The sequence below is a fragment of the Phocoena sinus genome, chromosome 5, assembly GCF_008692025.1.
Source record: "Phocoena sinus isolate mPhoSin1 chromosome 5, mPhoSin1.pri, whole genome shotgun sequence".
Classification (NCBI taxonomy): Eukaryota; Metazoa; Chordata; class Mammalia; order Artiodactyla; family Phocoenidae; genus Phocoena; species Phocoena sinus.
In genome coordinates, this window is record NC_045767.1 from 13,181,113 (window position 1) to 13,207,930 (window position 26,818).

Sequence of the window (26,818 nt, forward strand, 5' to 3'; positions counted from 1 at the left end):
AATCCAGAGAAAGAAAGAGGAAAGAAGTGAGGTAAAAATCATTGAAATAAAAAAATAAATATAAATATGGGAAAAACAAGGGTAATATGTTGGTTGATTTAAAAATCACTAATATCCGTAAATCTCTACCAGGGTAGATTAAAGAAAAAGAATAGATAAAAAGCACATTATAAGGATCAGATGAAAAATTTGACATTGCTGCAGATGTTACATACATTAAAAATGATTGTGAGGATATTATAAACAATCTTACACTAATATCTTTGACAATTTAGGTGAAATAGATAAAATATCTTGAAAAGCAAAACTTAATAAAACTGACACAAGAAGCAATAGAAATCTGAGTAGTCTTTCATTGTTTAAAACACTGAATTTAATATTAAAAACCATTTCACATATCAAGCATGTTTTCCAACCACAAAATTATGAGATTAGAAGTCAAATAGTAAAAAAAAATTGCATAAATACAAACTCATGGAGGCTGAACAATGTGCCACTAAACAACCAGTGAGTCACTGAAGAAATCGAAGAGGCAATCAAAAAATACCTGGACACACAGTGAAATCGGAAGCACCATGATCCAAAATCTGTGCAGTGCAGCAAAAGCAGTTCTGAGAGGGAGGTTTAATGTGATACAAACCTATATCAGGAAACAGAAAATCTCAAACAACCTAAACTACCATCTAAAGAAACTAGAAAAAGAAGAACAAACAAAAGCCCAAATTAGCAAAAGGAAAGAAAGAATAAAGATCAGAGCAGAAATACATGACATAGAGATGAAAAAAAAAGAAAAAAAAATCAAAGAAATTAAGAGCTGACTCTTTGAAAAGAAACAAAATTGATAAATCTTTAGCCAGAAAAGTCAAGGAAAAAAAGAGAGGATCCAAATAAATAAAATCAGAAACGAAAGAGAAGTTACAGCCGATACCACAGAAACACAAAGGATCATAAGAGATTACTATGGACAATTATACACCAAAATGGACAACCTAGAAGAAACTGATAAATATCTAGAAATGTACAGTCTCCCTAGACTGAATCAGGAAGAAATAGAAAGTATGAACAGACTGTATCACAGTAATGAAATTGAATCATTAATAATAATAAAAATAACTTTCAGCAAACGGAAGTCCAGTATAAGAACAGTTTAACACCTACTGTTCTCAAATTATTCCAAAAAGTGGAAACACTTCTAAATTCATTTTTTGAGGCCATCATCATTCTCATTTTAAAACCAAAGACATCACAATAAAAGAAAATTATAGGCCAACATCATAGATGCAGAAATTCTCAACAAAATATTAGCAGGCCAAATTCAACAATACATTCAAAGTGTCATACACCATGATCAAGTGAGATTTATCACAGGGATTCTAGGATGGTGCAATATCAGCAAATCAGTCAATAAAATACACCATATTAACAAATTGAAGATTAGAAATCATACGATTATCTCAATAATGCAGAAAAATATTTTGAAGTAATTTAACATTCATTCATTTTAATTATTAACAAAGTGTGTGTAGAGGGAACTTACCTCTACATGGTAAAGGCCATATATGAAAGCCCTACAGCCAATATTGTACTCAGTGTGAAACACTGAAAGCATTTCCTCTAAGATCAGTAGCAAGACAAGGATGCTCAGGCTCACCACTTCTATTCAGTATAGTATTGGGAATTCTAGCCACAGCAATCAGATAAGAAAAAGAATCCAAACTGGAAAGGAAGAAATAAAACTTACACTGTTTGCAGATGAGATGATACTGTATATAAAAAATCGTAACACCTAGGAATAAATCTAAGGAGGTAAAAGACCTTATAGAAAGCTATAAGACAGTGATGAAATAAATTGAAGACAGCACAAACAGATGGAAAGATATCCTGTGTTCATGGATTGGAAGAATTAATATTGGTAAAATGACCATATTATTCAATGCAATCCACAGATTCAGTGCAATCTCTATCAAAATAGCAATGGCATTTTTCACAGAACTAGAACAAATAACTCTAAAATTTGTATGGAAATACAAAAGACCCCAAATAGCCAAAATAATCTTGAGAAAGAAGAACAGAGCTGGAGGTATCACATGCCCTGATTTCAAACTATATTACAAAGCTACAGTCATCAAAACAGTATGGTACCAGCACAAAACAGACACATAGATCAATGTAACACAATAAAAAGTCCAAAAACTAACCCACCTTATATAGTGAATGACAAAGAAAGCAAGATTACTGGGCAGCTACATGCAAAAGAATCAGACTGGATGACTTCTCACCATGCACAAAAGTTCAAAATGGATTAATGACTTAAATGTAAGACCTGAAACCATAAAATTTCTAGAATAAAACAGTCAGTACTGTTGTTGACATCTTTCTTAGCAGTATGTTTTTGGATCTGTCTCCTTAGGCAAGGGAGACAAAAGGAAAAATGTTACTACATCAAACTAAAGAGCTTTTGCACAACAAAGGAAACCATTCACAAAATGAAAAAGCTGCCTCCTGAGTGGGAGAAGATATTTGCCAATTATATATCTGATAAGGGGTTAATATATGAAGAACTCATACAATTCAACATCAGAAAAACAACCTGATTAAAAATGGGTAGAGAAGGGCTTCCCTGGTGGCACAGTGGTTGAGAGTCCGCCTGCCAATGCAGGGGACACGGATTCGTGCCCCGGTCTGGGAAGATTCCACATGCCGCGGAGCGGCTGGGCCCGTGAGCCATGGCCGCTGAGCCTGTGTGTCCGGAGCCTGTGCTCCGCAACGGGAGAGGCCACAGCGGTGAGAGGCCTGCGTATCGCAAAAAAAAAAAAAAAATGGGTAGAGAAGCTGAATAGACGTTTTTCAAAGAAGACATATAGATGGCCAACAGATACATGAAGAGATACTCAACATCCCTAATCACCAGGAAAATGCAAATCAAAACCATGAGATATCACCTCATACCTGTCAGAGTGGCTTTTATCAAAAATACTAGAAATAACAGTTGTTGGCTAGGATGTGGAAAAAAGGGAACCCGTGTACACTGTTGGTGGGAATGCAAATTTGTGCATTCACTACAGAAAATGTATGGAGGTTCCTCTAAAAATGGAAAATATAATTACCATGCAATCCAGCAATTCCACATCTGGGTATTTCCAAAGAAAGCAAAAACATTAATTCTAAAAGATATATGCATCCCTTTGTTATTGCAGCATATTATTTATAATAGCCAAGATATGGAAGCAACCTAAGTGCCCATCAATAGATGAATGGTTAAAGAAGATGTGGTACACATGTACAATGGAATATTACTCAGCCATAAAAAGATTGAAATCTCTCCATTTATGATGATATGGATGGACCTAGAAGGTATTATTCTAAGTGAAATAAGTCAGAGAAGGACAACTACTGTATGATTTCCCTTATATGTGGAATCTTAAAAGACAAAACAGATAAACAAAAATAACAAAACAGAAGGAGAGTCATAGATACAGGGAACAAACAGGTGGTTGCCAGAAGGGAGGCACGGTGGGGTATGTTTGAAATAGGTTTGGGAAATTAAGTTAGACTTCCATTTACAAAATAAATGAGTCACAGGGTGAAATGTACAGTTGAATATAGTCAACAGTAATGTAATATCTTTGTAAGTTGACAGTTGGTAACTAGACTTATTGTATAGGAAGGGCCTACTGACATCAGTGTTAATCTTAATTAGCTGGATCTTATAAGCTGTACCTTTTGACCACCTTCATCCATTTCTCCCTCCCCTTAGACCCCACCTCTGGTAACCACAAATCTGATCTGTTGGTTTTTTAAAAATATCTATTTATTTATTTGGTTGCGTTGGGTCTTAGTTGCGGCATGTGGGATCTTTCATTGCGGCACACGGGCTTCTGTCTTGTTGTGGCATGGGGTTCTAGAGCACGTGGGCTTAGTTGCCTCACTGCATATGGGATCTTAGTTCCCTGACTGAGGGATCTTAGTTCCCTAAGGGATTGAACCTGCATCCCCTGCATTGGAAGGCAGATTCTTAACCACTGGACCACCAAGGAAGTCCCTGATCTGTTTTACTTCATCTCACAGTGAGCATTCCAACATGGAGTGATGTGAGCAATAGTGTGTGAGATATAGTTGTTGGAATAGCTCTCAGCTTATGCTGGTTACTCGTTTTCACAAGATGAGTAGAGAAATGCCATTTGAAAAAATGACAGGAAAGCTACCTCTAATTTCTCCATTCCATTCCCTGCCTCCACTTCCTATTTCTGTTCCTTCTTGCTCATGTTATCCAACCCACCATCCTCCCCTGTCTCCTCAATCTTTTAGCCCTCAGTCTACTTCTCAGCACTGTCCACCTCTTTCAGCTTTATGCTGTACCTGTTTCCTTCTTCTGACGAGTGTCATCCCTTTCTGCCACCCTACCTTAAGGATTTTTGTTCCTAGCTCTTCCCCTATTCCTTCCAGACTGTCCACTTGCTGCCCTGTTCATCTTGCTCCCCTTTCTCGTTACTCCTTTATCTTTGCCGCTACTCCTCCTCCTAGCTTCTTCCTAGTCCCTTGTACTCTGGTCCTAATCAAAACTCCAGCCACCCCCAATCAGATCTGGAGATTCACAGATAACATCTTTGAGAGATGATTTATCTACTAGTAGGATAGATCTGGTGCAGTTCAGAATTGCCAGGATGGTGGATTCCCAGAAGTGTGACCTGGTGAACATAGGGAATTCAAGATGATGTCCAAACAACATTTAGATTGAACGGTAAGCTCATTTATTTACAGGACCTCTTTTCTATGATGGTGTTTTCAGCTATGACCAGATCCTGGTTATCTTACTACTATCTGTATTTTGCCTTCTGATTATATTACTACTGTCTTTATTTTTTCTTCATCCTCATCAGTCCTCTTCAGATGCCAGAGACACCTTTAACAAGTTCCTTTTTCTAGAGAGTCTGTTTGTTCCTTTCCTTTCCTGCCTGATCAGCCAGCCTGCATAATTCTCTACATTTGTAATTGGCTTCTTTATGAAACTTCATCTGTTACCACAAAGCAAACAGCAAGACCAGTGACAGAGAAGGTAGAGGAGAGTGAGAAGTGGAAAGCATCTAATCTGATCTCTAGGAGGATAAGTCTGTTGATCTACCCTGGGTTAGAGTGAGTGCAAGAATGGGTGACTCCTGGGAACTCACACACAAGGGCCCAAGGCCCATATTATAGACAGATGAGGACTCAAGGTTTTTTGGTCTGGTTCCTCTAAGACTCCATCTTTTCCTGCATCCTGTGATTTTAGAACCTTGCCAGGGACTTTCTGCCCTTGTTCTGCCTTGGCAGGGACATTCTCCTGCAAGAATGGGGGAGGGGGGGCTCCATTGTGTTCTCATCAAAGCTCTGAAGGTTGAGCCTCTCAGTCAGTTGCTTATACCCCAGAATGTGGAAAGTAGCAGAGTCTAGAAGGCAAGGACCTGTCCAGATCCTACCTAGATGATGGCATCAGATGAACAGATAATTTATTTTTTTAGAAAGTGCTCTTCTCAAACTGATATATAAATTCAGTGCAATCTCAGTCAAAATCCTGACAGATATTTTTGAGGAACTTCACAGGTAATTTATATGGAATGGCAAAGGACCAGGAATAGCTAAGACTGTCTTAAAAACTGTTAGGAACAATTTCCCTACCAGATATCAGGACTTATTACAAAAATTACAGTAATTAAGATTGTGTAGATGAATAAATAGATGACATGGAATAGAGTCCAGAAACAGATTCACACATATATGGACACTTGATTTAAGACAAGCAGAACAGGGGGATAGGACTGTCTTTTCAATAAATTGGTTCTGGGTCAAACTGGATACTCATATGGAAAAAATGAAACTAGATTCCTACCTCACACTATACTCAAAAATCAGTTTCAGGTAGACAAAGATCTAAATGTGAAAGGGTAAAAACAACACATTTTCTAGAATTTCAGTGGTCATGCTATTGAATGCTTGAAATGTGTTATTAAGTGTAAAACTTGCACTGGATTTCAAAACACTTAGTGTGACACACCAATAAAATATCTCAGTAATTTTTATTGAAATGTTGAAATGATACTAATTTGAATATATGGGTTAAACACAGCATTAAAGAAATTTTTTAAAACTCCAACTAAAGAAAACCTTAGGTCTAGAGGACTTCATAGTGAACTTTTCCAGTCATGAAAAGGAAGAAGTAAAAGCAATCTTACATCTCTGTTCCAGAGAGTACAAAATGGGGAATTCCTTCTCAACTGCTTTTGAGCCCAGCATAATATTGATAGCAAACTTGGAACAGAGTTTTGAAAAAAGATAACTATAGGCAATCTTACTCATGAACTTAGTTTCAAAATACTTAATTATTAGCAAATAAAATATATTAATTAAACAAAGATGGTTTAACATTTGTGTTTAACATAAATCACCATGTTGACAGAATAAAAAGAAGAAAAATTATATGATTATCTCAAGAAATCAGAAAATAATTAGTAAAATTTAACTCCCTACCACAATAAAAAGTCTCAGGAAACTAGGAACAGAAAGAAACTTCCTTAATTTGATAGACTATCTACAAAACACTAGATGTGCATTGTACTTGATGGTGAAATGTTGAGTTTTCCCCCTGAAAATGGGAATAAAGCATGGATGCCTGGTAAAATCACTTTTCTTCAAAGCAAGATGAATAAAGATACAAAAACTGGAAAGGAAGAAATAATACTATCATTATTTGTAGAAAACAATACGATGTATATTGAAAATTCAAAAATCATCAATCTGTCAGATTTAATAAATGAATTTAGTAGTGTTTTTGGATACAAGACAAATTACAAATTTAATTTTATTTCTATAAATAGCAACAATTCAATTGAAAATGAAATTTAAAGAGTGATACTATTTACAGTAGCATGAAAATACATTAAATACTTAGAAATAATTCTAATGTAAAGCTTAAGATAATAAATGTGAGGATATACTGTGTTCATGGATTACATAGCTTAATTGAATTCAACAAAATCACAATCAGAATACCGGGGGATTTTTTTCTTCAAATTTGACAAGTTGTTTCCAAAACTTTTATGCGAAAGGCAAAGAAGAGCTAAGACAATCTTAAAGAAGAATAACAAGCTGGAGAACAGATAGTAGCAGAAGTCAAGGTTTATTGTGAAGCTCTCATTATTAAGACAGTGTGATGTTGGCCAAGGATGGACAAGTAAAGCAACTGAACAGAATAGAGTTCAGAAGTAGCCCTACCTATACCAGATTTTTATGTAGGAGAAAAAAAAAATCTTGATCCCTACCCGTACTATTCTCAGATGTAACTTCTGGATTGATTGTATGTCTAAATGTATAAAGTATTAAAATAGTAAGGGTTTCGGAAGAAAATTTGGGAGAAAAGTCCATCAGCTTATAATAGGCAAGATGTCTTCAACAGGATTAAAAAAAACATTAATCATAAAGTAAATGACTGATCAACTGGACTACATCCTTGATTCCTGCAAGCCACTGTGTCCCAGCCCCAGCCTATTCCATACCACAGCCTACCACTAGGTCTTGGATGAATACACAGAGAAAGAGACATGACCTTGGGCTGTTTCTGGACAGAACTTCAGATGACTGCATGGGCAACATATACGTTTGCTGTGACCACACACTCAAGGACAACAGAGCCTGATCTAACACAACCCTCAGAGTTTCTACTTTAACAACTAGGGGACAGACCCTGCCCCTGACAGGGTGGTGACAGCAAAGAGGAGGACCTGCCCCTCATCCTGCACAGGCTCTGGACACCACAACACCAATCACACCCTCTGTCAAGGGGATAACAGCCAGCACACTCCAAGGAAAGATGTGGCTGGCATCCATGTCAAAACTGGCCCTCGCACCAAAAAGATTGGGCTCACTTAATCTACATAGGGACACTCCCACATAAAAACACCCCTTCAAGACCACAGTAGATAACTGTTTCCCCTAAATTCATAGAGACAGAGAAAGTTAAGTAAAATGAAAAAGCAGGGCTTCCCTGGTGGCGCAGTGGTTGAGAGTCCGCCTGCCGATGCAAGGGACACGAGTTTGTGCCCCGATCTGGGAAGGTCCCACATGCCGTGGAGTGGCTGGGCCCGTGAGCCATGGCCGCTGAGCCTGCGTGTCCAGAGCCTGTGCTCTGCAGCGGGAGAGGCCACAACAGCAAGAAGCCCGCGTACCGCAAAAAAAAAAAAAAAAAAAAAAAAGCAGAGGAGCTACTCCCACCTAAAAGAACAAGAGAAATCCCCTGAAAGAACAAATAACGAAACAGAATTCTCCAGTCTATCAGACCCTGAGTTCAAAAAGGAGTTAGTAAAAGTGCTAAAGGAATTAAGAAAGATTGATAGAAATGTAGATCACTGTAACAAGGAAATAGAAACTATAAAGAGGAACCAATCAAAATTAGACAATTCACTTGCTAAGGTGAAAACCAATCTAGAAGCAATGCATAGCATATTAAATGACACAGAACAAATAATTCATCTGAAAGATAGAATAATGGAACTCATCCAGTCAGAAAAGCAGTCAGAAAGACAAATGAAAACAAATGAGAGCATCATATGAGATCTCTGGGATAATATAAAGTGTGCCAACCTATGCATAGTAGAAATTCCAGAAGAAGAGAGAGAAAAATGTATTTGAAGAAATAATGACTGAAAACTTCCCCAACCTAAAGAAAGAAACAGGTATCCAGGTACAGGAAGTATAGAGGGTCCCAAACAAGATGAACCAAAACAGCCTCACACCAAGACATGTCATAATTAAAATAGCAGAAGTTAAAGATAAGGAGAGGATTCTAAAGGCAGCAAGAGAAAAACAGTTACACAGGAATCCCCATAAGACTATCAGCTGATTTCTCTGTAGAAGCTTTGCACACCAGAAGAGAGTGGCATGATATATTCAGATTCCTGAAAGAGAAAAATTTGCAACTTAGAATACTCTATCCAGCAAGATGATCATTTAGAATAGGAGAGAGAAAAAATTTCTCAGACAAGTAAAAACTAAAAACATACAGCAATATTAAACCTACCCTACTCTAAATAGAAAAAAAGAAAAAGCAAGAATCTATAGGAAAGGGAAAATCACAATAGGAAAGGCAAATATATAAAATGATTGAAGATCACTTAAATAAGCAATGTAGGTTTAAAAAACAAAAAATTGTAATAGTGATTATAAGCAAAAGTGATTAACAGAAAAAGGATAAGCATCAAGATATAAAATAGGACATCAAAATCAAAATGTGGGGCAGGGAAATATAAAAATGTAGATCATTTACGATGTGTTTGCACTTGCGTGACTATCAGTTTAATGCAAGTAGGTATAGTTATAGGTCAGCATACTTGAAATCCAGGGTAACCACAAATCAAAAACATACAGTAGGTGTGGGCAGTGACTCTTCTCCCCATTGCACAGTTTGATAAGACAGCTGCTTCTTTTGAGGAGAAGAGTGGGTGGAGTAGAAAGAAGGTTTGAGGCTCTCAGATACTCCTGAAAAAGAAGAAGCCTCTCTTCATGTGATGAGGATAATGTAGTCATTGGAGCAGAGAGCTCTGGTCCCAGGATCCTTCCACACAGTGGCTTTACCAATAGACATTCATAACAACCCAGAGAAACAAAGTAGGAGAAGGAAAATGCAGAGACCAAAAGAGGAGCTCACATATAAGTCACTCCAAGGTTAAAGATGGCAGAGTAGAGAGACCCTGATCTCACCTCTCATGAGCACACTGAAATCACAAGCAGAAAAATCATTGATGAAAAAGACTGGAACCTATCACAAAACATCTTCTACAGATAGAGACAAAAAGAAGAAATCACAATAAGATGGCTAGAAGAGGCGGACTCCTGATATAATCAAATCCCATACCCCCCAACTGGGTGACCAACTGGGGAATAATTATATTGCAGAGGTTTTCCCACAGGAGTGAGGGTTCTGAGCCCCACAGTGGGCTCTCCAGCCCAGGTCCAGCACTAGGAAGATAGGCCCCCAGAGCACTTGGTTTTGAAGGGCAGCAGGGCTTAAGTGCAGGAGCTCCTAAGGACTGGGGGAAATAGAGATTACACTTTTAAAGGGCGCACACAAAGCCTCACATGCACTGGGACCCAGGACAGAAGAAGTAATTTGATAGGAGCTTGGGACAGACCTATCTGCTGGTCTTGGATAGTCTCGTCGAGAGATGGGGGCAGATGCAGCTTACTCTGGGGATGTAGACACTGGTGTCAGACATTTTGGGGAACATTCAGCCACCTGAATGCTGCTTCTATGGCTGCTGACATCTTGGGAACGTCCCTTAAGCTCATTAGTGCCAAGACCTGGCACCACCCAACAGCCTACAGGCTACAGTGCTGGGATGCCTCAGGCCAAACAACTAAATGAGCAGGGACACAGCCCAACCCATCAGCAGACAGGTTGCCTCATGACCTCATGAGCCCACAGGCTCCTCTAGACATGTCCCTGGAAGCCCTGCCCACCAGAGGACCAACACCCAGCTCCACTCACAAGTGACCAGGCACCGCCTCCTCCTGCCTGCAAGCCTGCACAGTCCTCTCAACCAGCCTCACCCACCAGGGGGCAGACAACAGAAGCAAGAAAACAATTTACCCTTGGACCAGTTAGGCCCTGGCCTAGCCCACCAGCAGCCCAAAGCCACCTTCAGGACACCCTGGAGCCCATACCCAACTGTGTCAGGAGTTGGCCCCAACCACCCAACATTCTCAAATGATCTCTGTGATCTCTGGGCCCTGCAGCCAGACTCCAGGACAAGCTCTGCCCACCAGTAGTCTAGTCCCAGGATCTGGCAACAGTGGATGGGCAACAGCTCCAGAATCTTTGGGACCTTGACTCCACCCACCAGTGAGCCAGCACTAGTCCTGCGGCCCCCTAGGATTCCACAGCCAGCCACCTCATGACCAGGCCCCACTAAACAGCAACCAACAGCATCCACATAAGGCAGGGCCTAGCCAGCAACCAGACTAGGGGTCAACCAAGCCTACTAGACTGCCCAGAGAGCCCACCAGAAGAGATGGATCCACACAACCCTATTAGGGGGAACCCCTAGAGCATATAACTTAGGTGACAAGACGGGAGTACCCAGCAGGGATGCATAGGATGCCTCCTGCAGAGGGCCACTTCTCCAAGATCGAGAAACATAACTAATCCACCACATAATAAAAATACAAATAGCAACTTAAACAAAATGAGGCAGCAGAGGAATATGTTCCGGACAAAGGAACAAGATGAAACCCCAAAAGAAGAAATAAGATAGGCAGTCTACCTGAGAAAGAGTTGAGAGGAATGACCATAAAGATGGTTAAAGAACTCAGGAGGAGAATGGATGCACAGAGCAAGAAGTCAGAAGTTTGTAATAAAGAGATGGAAAATATAAAGAACAACTAAACAGAGATGAAGAATACAATAACTGAAGTGAAAAATACACTACAAGAAGCAATAGTAGACTAAATGATTCCAAAGCATGGATTAGTGAGCTAGAAAATAGAGTAGTGGAAATCACTGCTGCTGAACAAAAGAAGGAAAAAAGAATGAAAAGAATGAGGACAGTTTGAAAGACCTCTGGGACAATACCAAGTCCAAGTCTAGTATTTGAATTATAGGGGACCCAAAAGGAGAAGAGAAAGGGTCTGAGAACATATTAGAAGACATAATAGCTGAAAACTTTTGTAACATGGGAAAAAGAATAGTCACTTAAGTGCAGGAAGTACAGAGAGTCCTATATAGGGTTAACCCAAAGAGGAACACACCCAGACACATTGTAGTTAGAGTGACAAAAATTAAAGATAAAGAACACTAAAAGCAGCAAGGGAAAAGCAACAAATAACATACAAGGGAACTCCCATAAGGTTATCAGCTGATTTTTCAGCAGAAACTCTGCATACCCAAAAAAAGTGGCACAATATATTTAAAGTGATGAAAGGGAAAAACCTACAACCAAGAATACCCAGCAAGGCTCTCATTCAGATTTGATGGAGAAATCAAAAGCTTTACAGACAAGCAAAAGCTAAAGGAAATTCAGCATCACCAAACCAGCTTTGTAGCAAATGTTAAAGGAACTTCTCTAGGTGAAAAAGAAAAGGCCACAGCTAGAAACAAGAAAATTACAAAATGAGAAAGCTCACCAGTAAAGGCAAGCATACACTAAAGGTAGGAAATCACCCACACACCAAGCTGCTAGGAAGGTTAAAATACAAAACTAGTAAAATAATCTATATTCACAATAAGTAGTTTAGGGATACACAAAATAATTAGATGTAAAATATCATATGAACAATAGTAATTGTGGGGGGGGAGGAGATTACAAATTTAGGGTATTTAAAATGCATTTGAAATGAAGAGATCAACTTAAAACAGTCATGTGCATATATAGACTGCTATACAAAAATGTCATGATAACTGAAAACCAAAAATCTATAATAGATAATACACACAAAAAGAAAATGGAATCCAAACATAACACTAAAGATAGTCATCAAATCACAAGAGAAGATAACAAAAGAAGAAAGTGGGGGAGAAAAGACCCCCAAAACAAATCCAAAATGATTAACAAATCATGGCAATAAGAGCATACCTATTTATAATTACCTTAAACGTAAACAGATTATAGGTTCCAACCAAAAGACACAGACTGAATGAATACAAAAACAAGACATATATATGCTGCCTACAGGAGAGTTACTTCAAATTTAGACACACACACAGACAAAGTGAGGGGATGAAAAAGGTATTCCATGCAAATGGAAATCACAAGAAAACTGGAGTAGCAATATTTATCAGAAAAAAAAAAAAAAGTCTTTAAAATGAAGACTGTTACAAGACCTAAAGGAGGAGACTGCATGATGATCAAGGGATCAATCCAAGAAGGTATAACAATTGTAAATATATATGCACCCAACATAGGAGCACTTCAATATGTCAAATATTAACAGATATTAAAGGAACTATCAACAATAACACAATAATGGTAGGGGATTTTAACATCCAACTTATATCCATGGATGTAATCAATTAGAAACACAGGCCTTAAAATAACACATTAGACCAAATGGACTTGATATATAAATAGACCATTCCATCTGAAACCAGCAGAATACACATTCTTTTCAACTGCAACTGGAACATTCTCCAGGATAAATCATACTTGGCTACAAAACGAGCCTAGGTACATTTAAGAAAATTGAAATCCTATCAAGCATCTTTTCTGACCACAACACTATGAGACTAGAAATCAACTACAAGGAAAAAAAAAAGCAAAAGTCCACAAATACATGAAGACTAAACAATATTCTACCGAACAACCAGTTTATCCCTAAAGAAATCAGAGGAAATTAAAAAATACCTAGAGACAAATGAAAATGAAAACATGCTGATCCAAAACCTATTAGACATAGCAAAAGTATTTCTAGGAGGGATGTTTTTAGTGATGTAAGCTTACCTCAAGAAACAAGAAAAATCTCAAACAACCTAACTTTATAACTAAAGGAACTAGAGAAAGAAGAACAAACAAAACCCAAAGTTAGTAGAGGGAAAGAGATCATAAAGATCACAAAAAATAAATGAAATAGAGACTGAAAAAAAAAAAGCAGTAGGAAAGATCAACGAAACTAAAAGCTGGTCTTTGAAAAAGATAAAATTGATAAACCTTTAGCCAAACTCATCAGGAAAAAAAAGGGAGAGAGTGCAAATTAATAAAATCAGAAATGAAAAAGAAGGTACAACTGACACTATAAAAATACAAAGGATTATAAGAGACTACCATGAGCAACTATATGCCAATAAAATGGACAACCTAGAAGAAATGGACAAATTCTTAGAAAAGGTACAGTCTGAGACTGAACCAGGAAAAAAGAGAAAATATGAACAAATTACCAGTACAGAAATTGAATCAGTAATTTAAAAACTACCAACCAATAGAAGTCCAGGACCAGATGGCTTCAAAATTGAATTCTACCAAACATTTAGAGAATAGTTAACACCTGTCCTTTTGAAACTATCCCAAAGAATTGCAGAGAAAGGAACACTTCGAACTCATTCTATGAGGCCACCATCACCCTGATACCAAAACCAGACAAAGATATCACGAAAAATGAAAATTACAGGCCATTATCCCTGAAGAACATTGATGCAAAATTCCTCAACAAAATACTAACAAACTGACTCCAACAATACATTAAAAGGATCATACTCCATGATCAACTAGGATTTATCCCAGGGATGCAAGGATTTTTTGATATCCTCAAATCAATCAATGATATGCACCACATTAGCAATTTGAAGAACAAAAACCATATGAACACATCAACAGATGCAGAAAAACTGTTGATGAAATTCAACATTCATTTATGATAAAAAAAAAAACAACTCTTCAGAAAATGGGCATAGAAGGAACACACCTCAACATAATAAAGGCCATATGACAAACCCACAGCTAACATCATGCTCAGTGTTAAAAAGCTGAAAGCATTTCATCTACAGTCAGGAAGAAGGATGCCCACTCTCACCACTTTTATTCAAAATACTATTAGAAGTCCTAGTCTAGCCACAGCAATAAGAGAAGACAAGAAGTAAAGGAATCCAGATTGGAAAGGAAGAAGTAAAACTGTCACTGTTTGTAGTTGATATGGTGATAAGAAAATCCTAAAGATGCCACCAGAAAATTAGAGCTCATCAATGAATTTGGTAAAGTCATAGAATACAAAATTAACATAAAAATAAGCAAAATTAATATACAGAAATCTGTTGCATTTCTATACACTAACAATGAAATATCAGGAAGAGAAATTAAGGAAACAATCCCATTTTCCATCATATGAAAAAGAATAAAATATCCAGGAATAAACCTACTTGAGGCAAAAGACCTGTTTTTGTATGGGAAGAATCAATATTGGTAAATGACCATACTACTCAAGGCAATCTATAGATTCAGTGCAATCCCTATCAAAATACCAGTGGCATTTTTCACAGAATTGGAACAAAAATTTAAAAATTAGAGTGGAAACACAAAAGACCCTAAATAGCCTAAACAATATTGAGAAAAATGGAGCGGGAGGAATCACACTCCCTGACTTCAGACTATACTAAAAAGCTACAGTAAACAAAACAGTATGGTACTGGCACAAAAGCACCCAAAGATCAATAGAACAGAATAAACCCAGAAATAAACCCACGCACTTATAGTCAGCTAATCTATGACAAAGGTGGCAAGAATATACAATAAAGAAAAGACAGTCTATTCAATAAGTGGTGCTGGGAAAACTGGACAGCTACATGGAAAAGAATGAAGTATATGAAATATAGAATATCCTGTAACACAATACACAAAAAATAAACTCAAAATGGATTAAAGACCTAAATGTAAGGCCAGACACTATCAAACTCTTAGAGGAAAACATAGGCAGGACACTCTGTGACATAAATCACAGCAAGATGTTGTTTGATCCACCTCCTAGAGTAATGAAAATAAAAACAAAAATAAACAAATGGGGACTTCCTGGTGATCCAGCGGTTAAGACTCTGCACTCCCAATGCAGGGGGCCTGGATTCGATCCCTGGTCAGGTAATTGGATCCTGCATGATGCAACTAAGAGCCCGCACGCTGCAACTAAAAGATCCTGTATGCCACAACTAAAGATCCTGAATGCCACAACTAAAGATCCTGCATGTGGCAACAAAGATCCCGCATGCCAGAACTAAGACCTGGTGCAGCCAAATAAATAAATACTTAAAAAGAAGAAGAATAGTCTCTCAACAAATAAAATGAGGCTCCTTAAAAAAAAAGGAAGTCCCCTAATTAAACTTAGAAGTTTTTGTACACCAAAGGAAACCATACACAAAACAAAAAGACAAGCTATGGATTGGGAGGAAATATTTGCAAATGCTATTGCTGACAAGGGATTAATTTCAAAATATACAAAGAGCTTATACACATCAGTATCAAAGAAAGACATACAACGCAATCAAAAAATGGGCAGAATTCAAGGAAGACATGCAGATGGCCAATACACACATGAAAAGATGCTCAACATCGCTGGTTATCACAGAAATGGAAATTCACACTACACTGAGGTATCACCTCACACCAGTCAGAATGATCATCATTAAATAGTCTACAAATAACAAATGCTGGAGGGCGTGTGGAGAAAAGGGAACGCGCCTAAACTTTTGGTGGGAATGTAAAGTGGTGCATTCACTGTGGAAAACAGTATGGAGATTCCTTAATAAACTAAAAATAGAGTTACTATATGATCCAGCATTCCCACTCCTGGGCATATATCTACAGAAAACTCTAATTCAAAAGGATACATGCAGGAACTTCCTTGATGGTTCAGTAAGTAAGACTCCATGCTCCCAATGCAGGGGGCCCAGGTTCAATCCCTGGTCGGGGAACTAGATCCTGCAGGCTTGCCGCAACTAAGAGTCCACATGCCTCAACTAAGAAGTCCGCACACCACAACTAAGAAAACTGCATGCGGGCTTCCCTGGTGGCGCAGTGGTTGAGAGTGCCTGCCGATGCAGGGGACATGGGTTTGTGCCCCAGTCTGGGAAGATCCCACATGCTGTGGAGTGGCTAGGCCTGTGAGCCATGGCCGCTGGGCCTGCGCGTCCTGAGCCTGTGCTCCGCAACGGGAGAGGCCACAACAGTGAGAGGCCCGCATACCGCAAAAAAAAAAAAAAAAAAAAAAAGAAAACTGCATGCTGCAACTAAGAAACTCACATGCTGCAACTAAGGATCCTGCATGCTGCAATGAAGATCCCATGTGCCACAACTAAGATCCAGCACAGCCAAAATAAATATTTTTTTAAAAAGAAAAAAAAAACTAAACCAAAAGGATACATGCACCCCAATGTTCATAGCCACAGCATTTACAATAGCCATGGAAGCAACCTGAATGTCCATTGACAGAGAAATGGATAAAGAAAATGTGGTATATATATATATATACACACACACACACATATACATAAAATGTGATAATACTCAGCCATAAAAAGAATGAAATAATGCCATTTGTAGCAACATGCATGGACCTAGAGATATCATACTTTAGTGAAGTAAGTCAGACAAAGACAGATACCATAAGATATCACTTATACATGGAATCTAAAAAAATGATATAAAGGAAGTTATTTACAAAACAGAAACGGACTCATACATAGAAAATAAACTGAAGGTTACCAAAGGGGACAGGGATGGGGAGGGATAATTTAGGGATTTGAGATTAACACACACACACCCTTGTCAGTTGAATCATTGCAAATATTTTCTTCCAGTCTGTAGATTGTCTTTATTTTGTTGGTGATTTCTTTTGTTGTGCAAAAGCTTTTAAGTTTGATTAGGTCCCATTTGTTTGTATTTGCTTTTATTTCTGTTGTCTTGGTAGACAGACCTAAGAACCTCTTCAAACAAAAGTCCAGGACTGGATGGCTTCACTGGGGAATTCTCCCTAACATACAAAGAAGAACTTAAATGTATCCTTTTCAAACTATTCCAAAAGATTGAAGAGGAGAGAACAGTCTCAAAGTCATTCTGTGAAGCCACAATCACCCTAGTAACAAAACCAGACAGAGACACTGCAGAAAAAAGAATTACAGGCGAATATCTTTGACAAATATAAATGCAAAAATTGTCAGTGAAATATTAGCAAACTGGATCCAACAATACATAAAAAGGAGCATTCCGTGATGAAGTTGGGTTCATTCCAGGGTCACAAGGATGGTTCAATACACAAATCAATCAATATTATACACCATATTAATGAAAGCAGAGGCAAAAACCACATGATAATTTCAATAGATGCAGAAAAATTTGACAAAATTCAATATCCATTCATGATAAAAACTCACCAAAGTGGATTTAGAGGGAACATATCTCAACATAATAAAAGTTGCTTATGACAAACCCACAGCCAACATAATACTCAGTAGTGAAAAGCTGAAAGGCCCCCCAATAAATTCAGATTTAAGACAAGATGCCCATTCTCACCACTGTTATTCTACATAGTATTGCAAATCCTAGCCACAGCAATCAGACAAGAAAAGTAAATAAATTTTATCCAAATTGGAAGGGCAGAACTTAAAACATCACTATTTGCAGGTGATATGATACTCTATTTCGAGTACCCTAAAGTCTCCACGTAAAACCTATTCAGTACTAATAAATGAATTGAGCGAAGTAGCAGGCTACAAGATTATATACGGAAATCTGTTGCTTTTCTTTACACTAACAATAAAATATCAGAGAAAGTGTAAAAACAATCCCATTTAAAATCACATCAAAAAGAAAAAAGTATTGATACCTAGGAGTAAACTTAACCAAGGAGTTGAAAACTATATAACATTGATAAAGGAAATTGAAGGTAATTCAAAGAAAAGGAAAGATATCTCATGCTCTTGGATTGGAAGAATTAATATTGTTAAAATGGCCATACTACCCAAAGCAATCTACAGATATAATGTGATCCCTATCAAAATATCCATGACATTTTTCACCAAACTAGAACAAATAATCGTAAAATATATATGGAACCACAAAAGACCCCGAATTGCCACAGCAATCCTGAGGAAAAAGAATAAAGCTGGAGGCATAACCCTTCCAGACTTCAGATCAATGGATCTTTAGAATAGAGAGCCAAGAATTTAACTCACACACCTATGGTCAGTTAACCTCTGACAAAGGAGGCAGGAATGTACAATGGAGCAATGACAGTCTCTTTAGCAAATGGTGTTGAGAAAGCTGGACAGCTACATGTAAGTCACTGAAATTGGTACACTGCCTCATACCATATACAAAAATGGTTTAAAGACCTAAATTTAAGACATGACACCATAAAACTTGTAGAAGAGAACATAGGCAGAGCATTCTTAGACATAACTGATAGCAATATTTTCTTAGATCATTCTGCCAATGTAAAAGAAATAAAAGCTAAGGTAAATGAATGGGACCTAATAAAACTTACAAGCTTTTGCATAGCAAAGGAAACCGTAAACAAAATGAAAAGACAACCTACCAACTGGGAGAAAATATTGGCAAATGATGCGACTGACAAGGGCTTAATTTCCATAATATACAAGCAGCTCATACAACTCAATAACAAAAAAATAAATAACCCAATCAAAAACTGGGCACAAGACCTAAACAGACATTTCTCCTAAGAAGACTTACATGTGGCCAACAGGCTCATGAAAAAATGCTCACCATCACTTATTATCAGAAAGATGCAACTCAAAACCACAAAGAGATGTCACCTCACACTGGTCAGAATGGGTATCATCAAAAACTGTACAAATAATAAATGCTGGAGAGGGTGTGGAGAAAAGGGAACCCTCCTACACTATTGGTGGGAAGGTAAATTGGTGTAGTCACTATGGAAAACAGTATGGAGTTTCCTTAAAAATCTAAAAATAGAGTTACCATCTGCTGCAGCAATCCCATTCCTTGGTATATATCCAGAAAAGATGAAAACTGTATTTCAAAAAGATACATGCACCCCTATGTTCATAGCAGCACTATTTACGATAGCCAAGACATGGAAACAACCCAAGGGCCCATTAACAGATGATTGGTCTAAGAATATGTAGTATAAATATACAGTGGAATATTAACTCACTCATAAAAAAGAATGAAATATTGCTATTTGCAGCAACATGGATGGACCTATAGAATATCATACTTTAGTGAAGTAAGTCAGACATGTATCATATGATATCACTTGTATGTGGAATCTAAAAATACAAATGAATTTATATACAGACAGAAACGAACTCTCAAACATAGAAAACAAACTTATTGTTACCAAAGGGGAGATAAGGAGGGGGAGGGAAGAACTAAGAATTTGGGATTAACAGGTACAAACTACTATTTGTAAAATACATAAGGAACAAGAATGTACTGTATAGCGCTGGGAACTATATTCAGTATCTTGTAATAACCTACAATGAAAAGTAATCTGAAATGTATATATATGAAATAACTGAATCACTTTGCTATACACCTAACTCAGTACTGTGTACAGTACTTACACAATAAGTCAACTATACTTCATTTTTTAAAAAAATCCCTTTGAATCTGTCTGTCCTTCCCTCTGTCCCATTCCCTTCCTTCTACTCCTAGAAGGTAACCCCTTTTTTGGTGATATATCCATGTTGATACATATGTCTTGCTAATCCTTTGACCTACTTATGAGATCCTATTGTATTATTTTTCATTTATCCTATTTTTTTTTAATTACAGTAAAAGCTCCACTGAAAGTTCTTATACATCTCCTTGTGTTTTGAATGTTTCTGCATACTTTATAATAGTTACTGTGTTTTTTGGTCATGTTAAAATTATACTGTCCTCTTAACCTTGCTTATGGTGTCATTAGTTGTATAGAAGTTTTAAATTTGGATATTGTAAAATATGTTATTTCTTCCATTTATAGATTTTACTACTTATGTTTTTCAGCTAGAAAATGTATTTTGAGTGAGAGTATGCCAGGCACTGCTTGGAATATTGGTGAACAAAGGAGACAATAGTCTCTGCATTTTTAGAGCTTAAGAAAGCTTTCTGTATCTCAAGGTCAATAATACATTTTCTTTAAATAGTTGTTAAATTTTTAAAACATTTGGATCTTTAATCTATCTGTAATTTTCTTTCCATTTAGTGTGTGCTGGGATCTAATTTTACTTTTTTACCAAACACTATTAGTTGAAAAGCAGTACTTTGTCCATTTATTATAGTTATAATTCCACTTCTTTTATATACTGCATACCCATAAGTACTTGAATCTATTTCTGAATTTTCTGTACTGTTCTGTTTGTTACTGTGTCTGAACCATATTATTTTAATTACTCTAGCATTATAGTGTTTTGTCATATAGAGCAAGTTCTCCCCTCTTTTTTTTTTTTTGGCCAGATTATCTTGGCTATTCTTGCACATTTACTCAAACATAGGAACTTTACCATCTGTTTAAGATCAAGTTTCATAAATTATTCTATTGGATTTCTTTTTTGGAATTGCATTGTACCTGCAGTGAATTTTAAGAAACAGATACACTTATAATACTGACTGTTCCACATATGAATATGGTATAGAACCCTGTTTATTTAGATCCTTTATGTCCTTCAGTAAATATTTTATTAAAGTTATTGCAACATTTTTTTTTGTTTTATTCTCAAGTACTACCTTTTCTTATAGTAGTGAATACCATATTTTTTCCTATCACATTTTCTGATTATTGCTGGTATTTGGGAAAGCAGCTGTTTTTTTTTATGTTTGATCTTCTGTCTGGTGACTTGGTGTACTCTGTTCTTAGTCCTAATAATTGGTAGATTATAGAGAGAGTTTTCTAGGTAAATGGTCAAATTGTAGATGAGAATAGTATTGTATGTTCCTTTTCAACCTTTAGATCTCCAACCCCCTGTCCCTGCAGCAGATTCCACTGATTGGAACCTTTAGTACAATGCTGAGTTTTAGCAGTGATAGTGAGCAGCCTTGTTTTATTACTGAATTTCGTGCAGTGCTTCTGATGTTCCACTATGAAGAATAGTAATTGATGTAGGTTTTTGGTAGATGTTCTTTATCAATCGAGAAATTTCTTCCTATTTCTATTTTGCCAAGAGTTTTATTATGTATGGGTGTTAAAATTTACTGAATACATTTTCGGCATCAATTAATATAACTTTTTTTTCTCTTTCCCTCTTGTGTAATTGCAGTGACAGATTTAAGGTTATAAAATGTTTACTTGTATTTAATTTTAAACTACTGTCAGTTTTGACTAGAAAGATGTAAGAAAACAAAATTTTAATATGCAGTATTTTCTGTTATAGAAATCTGTCTTCAAAGGAGTTGCAGGTGACACAGTAGAAAACTCAGTAGTTGACCAAAGGTAAGGTTGAATTACCAGAAAAATATTATTTTCTTAATTATGTTTAATTATTGTTAATTTTTTAGTATTAGGAATATTTATTTTATATTCTGCTATAATTAGGTTTAAATGATCTGTCATTGAATTGACAGTATTATTGTCTATAATAGTGGTTCTCAACTGAGTGATTTTTGCTTCCCTTCCCTCCCCAGATATTTGACAATGTCTAGAAACATTTTTGCTTGTCACAATTGTGGAGGGTAAGGGTGCTAGTGGCATCTAATGGGTAGAGGCCAGGAATGCTACTAAACATCCTACAGTGCACAGGTCAGCCCCCAACAACAAAAAATTATTCAGCCTAAAATATTAATTGAGCTAAGGTTGAGAACCTCTGGTTTAGGAAAAAGGCAAAGTATTGATTGCTATGGAGAAAATTAACAAAAATTTTGATGTTTAATTTATTTCATGTTACATATTTATTAAACTAGATTAAAAAGAATATGTATCTTTTTAACTTTGAAATTTTCTTTAGCTTTTTAGTTCCTCTTATTACTGAGTATGATAAGCATCTGGAAGAGCTAAATGGGCAGCTGAAATATTATCAGGTATGGAATCATAGCTATCAACCATTTGGTAATATTTTCTTATTAAAAAAAGAAAAAATAGACTCCCTTTCTTTACAAAAACATTGATGGAAGAAAATGTTTACCTGTAATCAATTTACGTGTTATTTTCTGGTGTACAGCAAAGTGATTCAGTTATACACATTTATATGTGTGTGTGTATATATATATGTATTCTTTATCAGATTCTTTTCCATTATAGGTTAGTACAAGATATTGAATCTAGTTCCCTGTGCTATACAGTAGGTCCTTGTTGTTTATCTGTTTTATATATAGTAGTGTGTATCTGTTAATCCCAAACTCTTAATTTATCCCTGCCTCCTCTTTTCCCCTTTGGTAACCATAAGTTTGTTTTCTACTTCTGTAAGTCTGTTTCTGTTTTAAGTATAATTTTTTTTTTTTTAGATTTTACATATAAATGATATCATATGATATTTGTCTTTCTCTGACTTACTTTACTTAGTATGATAATCTCTAGGACCATCCATGTTGCTGCAAATGCATTATTTCATTCTTTATGACTGAATAATATTCCATTGTGTATATGTACACCACATCTTTTTTACCCATTCATGCGTTGATAGACACTTAGGTTGCTTCCAACTGTTGGCTATTGTAAATAGTGCAGCTCTGAACATTGGGGTGCATGTATCTTTTTGAATTAGAGTTTTTGTCTTTTCCGGATATATACCCAGGAGTGGGATTGCTGGATCATATGGTAACTCTGCTTTTAGTTTTTTAAGGAACCTCAATACTGTTTTCCAGTTTACATTCCCACCAACAGTGTAGGAAGGTTCCCTTTTCTCCACACCCTCTCCAGTATGTATTGTTTGTAGACTTTTTGATGATGGCCATTCTGACCAGTCTGAGGTGATACTTCACTGTGGTTTTGATTTGCATTTCTCTAATAATTAATGATGTTGAGCATCATTTCATGTGCCTGTTGGCCATCTGTATGTCTTCTTTGGAGAAATGTCTATTTAGATCTTCCCCCCATTTTCTGATTGGGTGGTTGTTTTTTTGCTGTTGAGCTGTATGAGCTGTTTGTTTAAATTTTTTAATTGATAAAGAACAACAGAAAGCTCTCTTTTGCACAAATGGTATTTTGCTTTTATTTTTAGGACTAGTGAGCCTAAAGTTTCTGCTGATTCACTCTCTCAAAATTGCTATAATGACATATGGTTTGATTGTTATAAAATGGAATATCTAGTTACCTTGAAATTAAAGTGTTTTAAATTTTAATTTTTTATAATTTACCTGATTCATATATGTCTTTAATCAGCTAGTTTACTAAGGTGTTTAACTTCGTTTTTCCATTTGACATTCTCCATCTAAGAGTGATTACTGGATTAATTTCAAGAGAGAGGAAGCTGTAGCGGAAAGCCTAAGGGGCAAGAATAGTTGCTACTTGTAGAGACAAAAAGATGTTGACAGCTACTTCTTAAAACACTTGCTCACATAGATATTATTGAGTAGCAGTAGCTCTTATGATTTATCTTATTGACCAGTCAAAAAATAGTATATCTTGAAAGCAGGAAAATATTCACAATAATTCTCTATATGAAAGTTTCTTCCAGAAAATGTAAATAATAGGGGAAAATTTGATGATAAGAAAGGTACTGCTGAATTTTTGTTTTCTTTCAACGATTAAATGTTTTGAAATATTTTACAGTAAAGAATCTTTAGTGTTACTGTCATGATCCACCCTGAATCCTAGTTAATGCATATATCCTACCTAATTATTTGAATAATATTTTTCAAGATACGCTGACATTTTTGCAATTTTTAAAGATTGATTTTTAAAAAAATAATTACAAAATGGGGATAATTGCTACAATAAAATCCAAACCTCTTAGTCTGCATGGCATTCAAGCAAGACCTGCCACCTGCCTTTCCAGTTTTACCTCTCATTGCATAGCTCCATGTGTGGTCAGTTCTCAGTTATCTGGTAGTGAATTCATTCATTTTGATTTAATTGTGATTCAGGCACAGCAGGGACCTGGGAAAGGTTCACCTTTCAAGCCGGCTTTGTAGTTATAATTGGCTGTTACTGTTTTCCTAGGGGAAGCTTCCTTGAGCTTCTCTAGTTGAAAGGGAGAGAGAAAGGCTTGGAGGATTGCCTGTTCCACCCTTCCCTTGCCAGGTTCACTCCAGGATTGGCTCTTCTCCTTTAGCCTGGGGTACCCAATCAAGAGTAATCGACAGATCATGAATTGATTGCAGTTTTGTTTTAAGTATGATTTTACATGGCCTCCTTCCTGATCTCCACTTGCTCGTTTACTCTTAGAACTGATGACTATGCCTGTGTTGTCTAATATTTTTTGCTTCTTTGCTTTTACTCATATTTCACCCTACTTGAAATGCCCTTTCTTTCCTGTTGAAATCTTATAATCCCTTTAACCCCTCAGAGAAAATTAAAAATACCTTCATTTCATTCCCTTTACAGTATATATTTTATTCGTATTGGTATTTTAGTTAGTGATTTTTTTTTTTTTTTACCATCTTTCCTACTAATGTATGTGTTAGTGACCACATTGGTTTACTGTAGCAGCCTTGTATAGTGCAGAGAGTTTATACAACTAAACAAGGTGGTCAGAGACTGAATGAATTATTGCTAAAGAAGATCTTTATTTGCTTTTTTCGCCATTAACATTTTACTTCTTGAAATTCAAGCACTTACATGGGCTTCACCTAAACTAAGGTGAAAAACGATATATATTCAAGGTCTAGGGATCATCGGATATTTCTTACAGTGACATATTAAGGAATATCTTACATCTCTTTTCCTATAAACATCTCTAAATATAGCAATTACATTTTAAAATATTTATTAATATGTTATATAAAATATTTTTACTTATATTCTATTCAAAATGTTCTATTACGTTCTGTGTATCATTAAAATATCTATATTTAATATTGCTTGTTAGAAGTGAAGAATAATTGTTTCTTATCTGTAGACTAGTGTCATAGTATCCGATTGCTTGCATATGAATGAACTACTTAATATAAATCTAATGGTCTGGAAAATGTTTTTCTGCAACCATATTTTATTCTTTCAGAAACAGATGGGTGAGATGAAACTACAGCTTGAAAATGTCATCAAGGAAAATGAAAGGTAGATCAATTAACTACTGATTATCTTATTGTTGTCTTAGGTAACTTTTATTATTGTTATTTGGTATTTTATTCATGGAGTGTACTGGTTATGAGTGTGGACGCTAGGGCCTGATTTCCTTTTTGACTCCTGGCTCCATTGCTTATTAGCTATATGACCTTGGACAAGTTAACCTCTGTGTGCTTTAGGGTTTCCTCATCTATAAGTGGGAGACAATAACAGAACCTATTTCTTAGAGCTGACTGTAAGGGATAAAGTAATTGCTTAAAATAGGGTACATGATAAGCACCTTATAAATATTAGCAATCATGAATAGTATAGTATAGAATATATATTATATTAGGAAACATACTGATAAAATGGAAACCTGTCAACCCACCATCCAGTTAAGAGCTAAAATATTATCAGTACTGGTGCACTTATCCATGTTTTCCTTCCCTATCGCATGCCCCTCCTTCCCTCTGCCAGTGGTTAATACTGTCTTGAATTTTTGTTTATCGTTCCCTTGCTTTTCAAAATTTTTGTAGGTATGTGTATTCCTAATGATATATTATTTAGTTTTGCATTTTTAAAAACTTCCAAAAGTAGTATTATTTAGTCTTCTGAGACTTACTTTTTTTCGACTCAATATCATGCATAAGCAGAAGAGTTTCAGGGTTGGGTCATAGGCTATGTGAATATTCAATTTTGCAATATATTGCCAACCTAATTTCCAAAGTGGCTATACCAATTTACATTCCCCCCAGTGATATTTATGAGTTCTTATTGATTTGTATATTTTATCAGCAATTGCTCTTACCAGGTTTCTTAATTTTTGTTATTTTGAGTCCTAAATGGTATTTCATTGTGGTTTTAACTTACATTTTCCTGAATATCAATATGGTTAACCATTTTTCATGTATTTATTTACCCATGTGGTTTTCTCATGAAACGCTTGTTCATTTCTTTTTCCCATTTTCTCTTTATCTTTTCCTTAAATTGTCAAAGTACTTTATATAATCTGTATTCTGAATATTTGCTGGTGTGCTGATCAGTGTAAACAGTAACCATCATAGACACTTCAAACAAGAAGGGATTTAGTCACTTACAGTTAAGTACTATGTAGGTAAGATAATTGGTTTTAGAGTCATACCTTAGAGGCTGAAATTCTGAGGCCAGGAATTTATGCTGCTGCCACCATCTCTGTAGCTACCACTACAGCATC

At 36.2% G+C, this 26,818-nt stretch overlaps 1 protein-coding gene across 3 annotated transcripts in view; it reads left to right on the top strand.

Annotated features, from left to right (window-relative positions):
* Positions 1 to 26,818, top strand: part of SCLT1 (sodium channel and clathrin linker 1) — a 260,510-nt gene that overhangs the window by 39,178 nt on the left and 194,514 nt on the right. For all 3 annotated transcript variants that reach the window (XM_032632761.1, XM_032632760.1, XM_032632762.1), the window contains exons 3-5: positions 21,836 to 21,894; positions 22,406 to 22,478; positions 25,559 to 25,614. In XM_032632761.1, the coding sequence (XP_032488652.1) occupies positions 21,836 to 21,894; positions 22,406 to 22,478; positions 25,559 to 25,614 (188 nt within the window). The remainder of the gene's footprint in view (positions 1 to 21,835; positions 21,895 to 22,405; positions 22,479 to 25,558; positions 25,615 to 26,818) is intronic.